Below are 11,465 nucleotides of genomic sequence, written 5' to 3'. Positions count from 1 at the left end.
ATTTGTTCTGTGCCAATGACGGTTATCGAAAGTCGATTCTAGAGTTATAAGTCCGTAAACTTACTGCTGTGCCACTGGGGGCTTTTAGGCTTAGCCAAATCAAATCTGCTTAGGAAGAACTTAAACAAACGTAACCATAGGAAATATATTCATGATGTTTCTAATCATAGCCTAATAAAATATATTCATGATGTTTCTAATCATAGCCTAATAAAATATATTCATGATGTTTCTAATCATAGCCTAATAAAATATATTCATGATGTTTCTAATCTAGCCTAATAAAATATATTCATGATGTTTCTAATCATAGCCTAATGAAATATATTCATGATGTTTCTAATCATAGCCTAATAAAATATATTCATGATGTTTCTAATCATAGCCTAATGAAATATATTCATGACTTTTCTAATTATTGTCAAATAAAATATATTCATGATATTTCTAACCACGGTCAAATAAAATAGTCATGATTTTTTAAATCATAGCCTAATGAAATATATTCATGACATTTCTAACGACAGTCAAATGAAATATAGATTTTTAAAATCAGAACCTAATAAAATATATTCACGATTTTTTTAAAACTTACCAAATATAATACATTCATGACTTTTCTAAACTTAGCCAAATATGAAATATTTTTGATGTCATCAAACTGGAATATAACTTCTCTGCCATTTATTATTAGCCACCTTATTTGAATATTTCTTTGAAGTCGTCCAGTGTATTATTATTAGAAATTGTAGTTTTGTGTATTACAAATACACTAATTTCAGGCTTAACTTCAGTGACGTCATTCAATAAGTCCTTGAGAAACGTCACCCTGATTTTTCGAGAAATTCGAAAGTTCACAAAGCAGATACCATGATCGTTTCGAGTTTCAAGAACACCAACGGACGATAAGAGCTGATAAGGGTTTAATAAATGTCTATGCATCTAGCAGAATCAAACAGAAACAATCTTTGTTAGAACAGAAAACGTTTAATTGTTAAAACAGTCCAATCAGAACAATGAGGCACTTGTTAAATTTCGATTTGAGTTTTTTCGTCATAACTGTGTTCTCTCTTTCAATCCTGAGCGGTTTTTATGTTTCCGAACCTGTTGGTAAGCTAGCAAATGTCTTATTCATGATAACTTCAAGCTCCCACCATACAGAATACAATGGTTAACGAAAGGTGGAATTATAAAATTATATTATATTTGTTTTGGTTGTAATTATCTTTGAAATACCTTAAAATGTTTTATAGGAACATTATTATTATATTAATTAACATATTTAATGTAAGGGAGATATTAATTTCAGTTGGGGAACGTTTATAGAAGGAGTTTTGGAATGTTTTAGTTCTCCAGTAAATATCCCTCAGTGGCTCAATGGTAGACTTAGGGATTATAACATGATGGTTTAGGGTTAGTGGTGGATATGGCGCAAACAACCAATTACAAACCTTTGCGCTAAATACCAACCACGCAAACAACAAAGGAATGTTATTTTGTGAAGTAAAATATTAATTTAATAATGAGGAAACATAGAAAATTTAATAGTTAAAATATTAATTTAATAACGATAAAAACAGTTAAAATTTTGATTTAATGGGGACGAAACATAAAAAAATTTAATAGTTAAAATATTGACCCAATAATAATCAAACTCAGAAAACTTAAATGTTAAAATATCAATTCAGTAACCGAAAAAACAAAACATAGAAAAGTAAACGTAATAGTTAAAAATACTGCTAAATAATGATGACACTCAGAAAACGTGATAATCAAAATATTAAATTAATGATGATGAAACTACAGTAGATGTATAGCAGTAAGTATTACTATAGTAGATGGCTGTAAAGGATGGTTTTAGTATTACTATAGTAAGTGGCTGTAAAGGATGGTGTTTAGTATTACTATAGTAAGTGGCTGTAAAGGATGGTGTTTAGTATTACTATAGTACAGCCACCTAAAATCAGCCCAAGTTTATCTGCAGGTGTTGCATTTTATTCTAGTTTTCAACTTTCATATAACACTTTGAACTGACAACGTTTTCTTGATGACTTCAGATTGGTTTATTTCGAATTTCACACAAAGCTACCTCAAGACTATTTGCCCTAATCATCCCTAATTTAACAGTTATAGATTACAGGGAAGGCAGCTAGTCAACATCACCTACCACTAACTCTTGGAATGTTCTTTCATAAAGGAATAATTGTATTCATATTGACATTATAACGTCCGCACGGCTGAAAGGGCGAACATGTTCGTTCACGCGACTCAAAATCACTCCTCATGATCTGTTTCCACTTTTCAATAAACCACTCCCGACGTTTCTAACACCACTTTAGTCGCTGCTTTATAAGCAGACTTGTAATCCCTGGCTTGTTAGTACTGCTGTTCCATAAAGTCATTGGTCGTGCAGTTTGCGCTGTATTATGGCTATGCTGACCTTCATCCCAATGACTTTTTACTCCTTGGCTGATGGCTCTGTCCTCATTTCAACACTGGTACAAACTTTTGTTTCCAAAATTGACCTGAGATGTCCTATTGTAACAGAAAGGATATGAACGCTTATACTCCCTCCCTTCCCCTCTTCATCTGGTTCTCATTAACCATTCTACGTTTAAGGTCTATCAGCCTATTAGATACTTCATGACATCTTGATTAGAAACGAGATGCTGTAATAGCCGAGCATCTTCACAAAATACATGTTCTTTGTAGCAGAAATAAACAACTGTAGATGACTAGAGGGATTTGGTTAAGGTATTAAATACCATTTCTTAGAAATTATCGTTCTACGTTCATTTAGTTTTTATACAGAGCCTTTTCAGTTGTTTTCCAAAATATAGCCTTAAATCTTTCATTTTAATAAACGAAAGTTAGTGTAGAGAAAGAAGACTGGTGTGATGACAGTACTGAAACTGCTCTCAAATCATGTGATAATAATTATTTCTCGTTAACTTTAACTCGTCCACAGGATCATCTACTGGTTCTTCTTCTTCAGCACTAAATGGTTCCACTAACTTTTCAACAGATTCTTCTATTGAATCTTCTTCAACACTAAGTGGTTCCACTAACTCTTCAGCAGACTCTGTTACTGGATCTTCTTCAACACTAAGTGGTTCCACTAACTCTTCAGCAGACTCTTTTACTGGATCTTCTTCAACACTAAGTGGTGCCACTAACTCTTCAGCAGACTCTTTTACTGGATCTTCTTCAACACTAAGTGGTGCCACTAGCTCTTCAACAGACTCTTCTACTGAATCTTCTTCAACACTAAGTGGTGCCACTAGCTCTTCAACAGACTCTTCTACTGAATCTTCTTCAACACTAAGTGGTGCCACTAGCTCTTCAACAGACTCTTCTACTGAATCTTCTTCAACACTAAGTGGTTCCACTAGCTCTTCTACTGGATCTTCTTCAAAACCTACATTCTTTAGTACTTCAACGATCGAGAAAACTATCACCACAACAGAATCCTTTGATCCTTGTGCATCAAACCCATGCCTGAATGAAGGAACATGTTTAAAGAACACCAACAACTATTCGTGCGATTGTCGTTATGGGTTTGTTGGTATAAACTGTGAAGAGTTAAACTACTGTAAATACAACTTTGTTAATTATACAAGTGGCGATGAATATTGCAGGGATAACAATGCTACATGTGTTCCTAACAATAAAACCAAATATTTTAGTTGTTCATGTAATGTCAATTCGACGTACTTTGACTACAACGAGGAAACGTGTAAAGGTGGGACAGTTGTTTTTGAGAACTATTTTATCAGATTTTTCGATCTCATCAAAAAATGTAATCCAATTAGAAGATTTGCTTAACGTTTACGATTATCTTACGATTATAAGTTGATTTAATGTAAAATATACAGTTTATACAATTATCATATATTTTATTTTCTCCTTTTTTTATATTATATTTTCTAACATACTAATGTTATTAGGTGAGTCTATCAAAGTTATACAGCTGTGTATTTATATATATACCTTCTATTTACACAAAATAATAAAACCGTTCAAACTGTTTTTCTATCGAAGTATAAAACATTATCGTTCCTCGGTGGTTCAGTGGTAAGTTTATGGATTTGGAATGCTAAAAATACGGGTTTCGGTTCCCGTTTTGAACAAAATACAAATAGCCCATTGTGTAACTTTGCGCTAAAATAAAACTTTGTCATTAATAATTATAAGTCCATTTCCGTTACGAACCTTCATTACAGATTTTTTTTTTTTCAGGCATCATTACCTGTTTATATGAAGGTTGTGATATGTATGAGACTTGTGACACACAGGAAGACAAATGTGTGTGTAAGGAAGATTACGAGCGGAGTAACGACACAAGCCCTTGTGTGGGTGAGTCTACCGAAACATGTTTTAACCAATCCGTCTGCATCTAGACTTCAATTGATATAATAAGTAATGATATACAATATCAAAATAACATCTCAGATCTAAGCTTATAAGCAAGTTTTCTGTTGAGTTCTTAATTCAAACTGATTTTCTTTCAAGTCAAATTATTTACAACTTTATTACTGGGATGCTTGACTAGTTAAAAACAATTCCAGGAATGACCGGTTTCACTTATAGTATTACAGGAATAATCGGTTTCAACGTTCCTTTACAAACTGTAAGAGACTTTTATCTCATTAATAGAAACCTAATAAGTATACTTTATTTCATTTTATTTTACTGGGATGCTTGACTAGTTAAAAACAATTCCAGGAATGACCGGTTTCACTTATAGTATTACAGGAATAATCGGTTTCAACGTTCCTTTACAAACTGTAAGAGACTTTTATCTCATTAACCTAATAAGTATAAGTAAATACGTCATGAGTATCACTGTTATCATAGATACGGTGACAATGCGTAGTGTATATCGTTATCTGTAATATGTTGCAACCCTTCTGATAGCTTTATTGATTTTACTGAGAAAATGGTTAATAAATGCGTTTTAACGACACAGATCACTGGTTTCATGTTGTCGTATTTCACCAGGAAAAGTTGATTAGCTTATCTAAGTAATTATTATGAAATGTTATGTTAGACCTTAAATTAAGTTACTTACGTAATTATTACGAAATGTTATGTTAGACCTTGAATTAAGTTACTTACGTAATTATTATGAAATGTTATGTTAGACCTTAAATTAAGTTACTTACGTAATTATTACGAAATGTTATGTTAGACCTCGAATTAAGTTACTTACGTAATTATTATGAAATGTTATGTTAGACATAAATTAAGTTACTTACGTAATTATTATGAAATGTTATGTTAGACCTTGAATTAAGTTACTTACGTAATTATTATGAAATGTTATGTTAGACCTTAAATTAAGTTACTTACGTAATTATTATGAAATGTTATGCTAGACCTTAAATTAAGTTACTTACCTAATTATTATGAAATGTTATGTTAGACGTTCAATTAAGTTACTTACGTAATTATTACGAAATGTTATGTTAGACGTTCAATTAAGCTACTTACGTAATTATTATGAAATGTTATGTTAGACGTTCAATTAAGTTACTTACGTAATTATTATGAAATGTTATGTTAGACGTTCAATTAAGTTACTTACGTAATTATTATGAAATGTTATGTTAGACCTTGAATTAAGTTATTTACGTAATTATTATGAAATGTTATGTTAGACCTTAAATTAAGTTAATTACGTAATTATTATGAAATGTTATGCTGGACCTTAAATTAAGTTAATTACGTAATTATTATGAAATGTTATCTTAGACCTTAAAAAATGATAATCATTGATGTTAGAACTAAAAAGTTAGCCAGTAAAGAATTTCACATAACAATTATTTGTCATAAGATTGAATGTTTTTTTATTTACACCTTCTTTGAAACATTGTAAGCGCACTTTATTTATAGTTAAAATAAAAACATTCAGGTCAGTTGTTTTTCTTTTGAAGATTACAAGAATTGTTGTCTAATTAAAGTTGAAACGCAATGAAACTAACCCCTTTATTATATCAGAGTTTTACCGTTTATGATTCTTTTCGTTTCAAGTTGTATTTAAAACTTTTCCAACGATTTTACTGGTTACTTTTAGTTAAAGCTATGACAGACAAATCCGCTGAACCTTCAAACTAAAATATGTAAAAAAAAAACGAAACAAAAAACAAAGAGTTTTGTATTCCACCTTTTAAATTTTCAACATAAATCAATTTATTTTTGCAGGTAAAAATTTCTGTGCAGAATTTTGTGACAACCCAAATGAAGAGTGTAAACGAGGACCTGAGGATAATCCGAGAAATATCAATTGCACGTGTAAAAATGGCTACGCAAGAAACAAGAACACAAAATATTGCGAAGGTAAATGTTTAATTTCGAAATAAGGAGACCCACAAAACATCCTCTGTATTTTAGTCTTTACTTTACTGTTGGCGACATTATCGGCCGTAATCCTACTCATGAAATTCAGCCAGTTTAAGTTAACCCTAATTGTATACAATAAGTATCTATACAAAACAATTGTCATATTTAAACGTAGCTGGAGTAAATTCATGATTAATGAAAGGCTATCTTAGGACATGAAAGTTGCTTCCCTTATATGTAATTGTACAAAACGCAAAAACGACCGTAAAAACTGAAAAACACAAAATATGAAACCGCAAATTTGCATGTATCTCCGAATGGACGTAATGAACCTTCATACCAACTTTGGTGAAGATCCACCCTGCGAAGTAGTTACATGGACAGACAACAGACAGTACTATTATATTTATATAAACACATGATTTAAAAAATAAATTCAATATATTATTTCTAATCAATCTAATGACACTCTTATTGAAACTAGCGTTTAAAAAATAACATAACTTAGTTACAAAACACATAAAAACTAGGTGTTTCTTTCACCGATTCCGTGACTCCTGGTAAGAACGTACGTAGAACTATATACCACTAGTGACCAATGAAAATTCTTTAAAAAGCTCCAACCGTGTAACTTTAACAGAGATAAATTACTAGGATTTTGCCTCTTATAGTGCAGTAAAAGAACTAATATTTGAAATTCAAATGAATTTAAATGAATGAATATTAACATTTCAAGTTCAAATATGTACATTATATTCAAGAACTTATGTAATCTGGTGACCGGAAGTCTACCTCATTTCCTGTTTCCCCTGTAACTGTAGAAATATTTGTATTTACAGCAACATTTTGTGAAACTGGCAGAAACTGTAGAAATATTTGTGTTTACAGCAACATTTTGTGAAACTGGCAGTAACTGTAGAAATATTTGTGTTTACAGCAACATTTTGTGAAACTGGCAGCAACAACTGTTCAGAAAATGAAGTCTGTAAGACGACGAATTCAACCAAAGGTTACATTTGTGAGTGTAACGACCCATTCAATAAAATAAAGGACAAATGTGGTATGAAACACCTTAATGATTATCTTATTATAGAAACGATCACCTTAGTGATAATCTTATAATAGAAACGAACACCTTAATGATTATCTTATTATAGAAACGATCACCTTAATGATAATCTTATGATAGAAATAAACACCCTCATGATTAGGTTGTAAATAGAAACGAACACCTTAATGATAATCTTATAACAGAAACAAACACCTTCATGATTAGGTTATAAAATAAAAACGAACACCTTAATGATTATCTTATAATAGAAACGAACACCTTAATGATTATCTTATAATAAAAATAAACACCTTCATGATTAGGTTATAAAATAAAAACGAACAACTTAATGATTAGGTTATAAAATAAAAACGAACACCTTAATGATTATCTTATAATAGAAACGAACACCTTAATGATTATCTTATAATAGAAATAAGTACCTTAATGATTATTTTATAATAGAAATAAGTACCTTAATGATTATTTTATAATAGAAAATAACACCTTAATGATTATATTATAATAGAAACAAACACCTTAATGACAACCTTATGATAGAAACACGCACCTTAATGATTATCTTAAGATAAAAAAAGACACCTTAATGGTTAACTTATGATAGCTACAAACACCTCAATGAATATATATTGTTTTGTCTTTCTCGGTTTTTATTAACAGCTATATGTCATTCCACCTTCTTCATCCTCGGATCATTTATATCATTTTTAGTGCTGCCAAATAGAACTGAGTGTGTGAATTCTACCCTTAACTGTGGAGAAGGTGGCGAATGTGTGAAGATTAACGATATACAATGGTGCATATGTAATAAAGGATACATTCTAGAGAACAAAACGTGCGTGGGTAAGTCAAGCAATTAAATATGTTGAATTCTACCCTTAACTGTGGAGAAGGTGGCGAATGTGTGAAGATTAACGATAGACAATGGTGCATATGTAATAAAGGATACATTCTAGAGAACGAAACGTGTGTGGGTAAGTCAAGCAATTAAATATGTTGAATTACGTGACAAATTAAAACTTAAAAATGTGTTAGAATAAAAACAATTAACATCAAGAGGAAGCCTTAAGACTGGAAATTTCACAGAAATTACAATTAAAATTATTAGATTGTCAATAGAACTATAACAATAATAATATTAGACGTTCATCCAACAATAATAGTAATAATATCAACACAGACTCAGACGTTTAATATAATAATGATAATATCAACACAGACTCGGACGTTAAATATAATAATGATAATATCAACACAGACTCAGACGTTAAATTAATAATAATAGTAATAATATCAACACAGACTCAGACGTTTAATATAATAATGATAATATCAACACAGACTCGGACGTTAAATATAATAATGATAATATCAACACAGACTCGGACGTTAAATTAATAATAATAGTAATAATTTCAACACACACTCAGACATTTATTCGAACTGTAATAGTGATAACAGACATCTGAATTGTAACAATATTAATATGAACACATACTCGGGTAGCCATAAAGCTATAGTAGTAACAAAGTCGTCAACGACTCAAACACTGAAGCACTACGTTAAACATTAAACAACAGAGTTTTTATAACTAGCGAAAATTGATAATACTAATTATTCCGAAGTTTATTGAAGATTCTACCACGTGTGAGTAGAAGCATGACTTAGAGAATAAAAGCAGGGGATACGTAGGAGCATGACTTTGAACAATACAACCAAGGGTTATACCAATGAATTAAGTAAGAACATGACTTTGAACAATACAACTAAGGGTTATACCAATGAATTAAGTAAGAGCTTAACTTTGAACAATACAACCAAGGGTTATATCAATGAGTTAAGTAAGAACATGACTTTGAACAATACAACCAAGGGTCATATCAATGGGTTGTATTGTTCAAAGTCATGTTCTTACTTAATTCATTGGTATAACCCTTGGTTGTATTGTTCAAAGTCATGTTCTTACTTAATTCATTGGTATAACCCTTGGTTGTATTGTTCAAAGTTAAGCTCTTACTTAATTCATTGGTATAACCCTTAGTTGTATTGTTCAAAGTCATGTTCTTACTTAACTCATTGATATAACCCTTGGTTGTATTGTTCAAAGTCATGTTCTTACTTAATTCATTGGTATAACCCTTGGTTGTATTGTTCAAAGTCATGTTCTTACTTAACTCATTGATATGACCCTTGGTTGTATTGTTCAAAGTCATGTTCTTACTTAACTGTTCATTGGTATAACCCTTGGTTGTATTGTTCAAAGTCATGTTCTTACTTAATTCATTGGTATAACCCTTGGTTGTATTGTTCAGAGTCATGTTCTTACTTAACTCATTGATATAACTCTTGGTTGTATTGTTCAAAGTTAAGCTCTTACTTAATTCATTGGTATAACCCTTAGTTGTATTGTTCAAAGTCATGTTCTTACTTAATTCATTAGTATAACCCTTGTACATGGTACAAACAGTTGTACATTTCTAGCTTATATACGTAGTACAAACCGTTGTACAGTTCTAACTCATATACATGGTACAAACCGTTGTGCAGTTCTAGCTTATATACGTGGTACAAACCGTTGTGCAGTTCTAGCTTATATACGTGGTACAAACCGTTGTACCGCTCTAACTCATGTACACGGTACAAACCGTTGTACAGTTCTAACTGATGTACGTGGTAAAAACCCTGGTACAGTTCTAAGAGATATATTACCAACATATATATATATTGATTGATGTACATGGTAAAACCCTGGTACAGTTCTAAGACATATATTACCAACATATATATATTGATGTACATGGTAAAACCCTGGTACAGTTCTAAGACATATATTACCAACATATATATATATTGATGTACATGGTAAAACCCTGGTACAGTTCTAAGACATATATTACCAACATATATATATATTGATGTACATGGTAAAACCCTGGTACAGTTCTAAGACATATGTTACCAACATATATATATATATATTCAACATATATTACCATAACTCTGGTTCCAAAATGAAGAACATATAATCTGGTTCCTTGTATCAGTTAAAACAGAAATCTAATATATGCCTAGCTTGCTGATATAACCCCTGGTTGTATTGTTCAAAGTCATGTTCTTACTTAATGAGTTAGAGCTGAACAACGGTTTGTACCACGTATATAAACTAGAACTGTACAACTGTTTGTACCATGTATACCAGTTAGAAGTGTACAACGGTTTGTACCATTTATATGAGTTAGAGCTGTACAAAGGTTTGTACCATGTATATGAGTTAGAACTGTACAACGGTTTGTACCATGTATATGAGTTAGAGTTCGCTAATTAAACTGTTTACTTTGTAAGATTATTGTCACTTCTTTCCTTGCTCAAGAACTCTATTATGAGTTAATATAGTACTTCAAAACTGATTATCTAAGTAATTATGTAAATTAGGGATCAGATGTTTAGGATACATAACTATACTATTGTTCAAGTATATAACTATATTACGTCTGTAAGTTTGAGACACAGTATCCCCCCCCTTCATGTACATGAAGTTTCCCCACAGACAAATTTCAAAACACGGTCTTCCCAATTTTCATGTATAAGATTCGAAATAGTCTCCCCTCTCAATTTCATGTACACGTTTCGAGAGACAGTCTCCGGATCCCTTCATGTACGAGTTTCGACAGACAGTCTCCGACTCCTTTCATGTACGAGTTTCGACAGACAGTATCCGGCTCGCTTCATGTACAAGTTTCGATAGACAGTCTCCGGCTCCCTTCATGTACATGTTTCGATAGACAGTCTCCGGCTCCCTTCATGTACGAGTTTCGATAGACAGTCTCCGGCTCCCTTCATGTACAAGTTTCGAGAGACAGTCTCCGGCTCCTTTCATGTACATGTTTCGACAGACAGTCTCCGGCTCCCTTCATGTACATGTTTCGACAGACAGTCTCCGGCTCCCTTCATGTACATGTTTCGAGAGACAGTCTCCGGCTCCCTTCATGTACATGTTTCGAGAGACAGTCTCCGGCTCCCTTCATGTACATGTTTCGAGAGACAGTCTCCG

At 31.8% G+C, this 11,465-nt stretch overlaps 2 protein-coding genes across 3 annotated transcripts; one reads left to right on the top strand and one right to left on the bottom strand.

Moving 5' to 3' along the window:
• Positions 1–967: 967 nt before the first annotated feature.
• On the top strand, positions 968–8,289 carry LOC111083895 (protein rtoA-like). 2 transcript variants are annotated; one of them, XM_022380616.1, is made up of 7 exons: positions 968–1,110; positions 2,969–3,121; positions 3,350–3,742; positions 4,240–4,356; positions 6,205–6,339; positions 7,280–7,402; positions 8,126–8,289. In XM_022380616.1, the coding sequence occupies exons 1-7, from the start codon at positions 1,017–1,019 to the stop codon at positions 8,272–8,274; spliced, it is 1,164 nt and encodes a 387-aa protein (XP_022236324.1). In that variant the 5' UTR covers positions 968–1,016; the 3' UTR covers positions 8,275–8,289. The 2 variants fall into 2 exon arrangements, with proteins under 2 accessions (XP_022236324.1, XP_022236323.1); XM_022380615.1 differs by having other exon boundaries at positions 2,969–3,742.
• A 1,005-nt stretch (positions 8,290–9,294) lies between these two features.
• Positions 9,295–9,834, bottom strand: LOC106476879 (myb-like protein A). Its single transcript, XM_013937496.1, has one exon. It carries the CDS (start codon positions 9,832–9,834, stop codon positions 9,295–9,297), a length of 540 nt encoding a protein of 179 aa, XP_013792950.1.
• Between the last annotated feature and the right edge of the window lie 1,631 nt (positions 9,835–11,465).

The sequence above is a fragment of the Limulus polyphemus genome, unplaced genomic scaffold, assembly GCF_000517525.1.
Source record: "Limulus polyphemus unplaced genomic scaffold, Limulus_polyphemus-2.1.2 Scaffold11945, whole genome shotgun sequence".
NCBI classification, from domain to species: domain Eukaryota; kingdom Metazoa; phylum Arthropoda; class Merostomata; order Xiphosura; family Limulidae; genus Limulus; species Limulus polyphemus.
The sequence above is the reverse complement of the archived record's forward strand: the minus strand, read 5'-3'. Positions and strand labels throughout refer to the sequence as shown.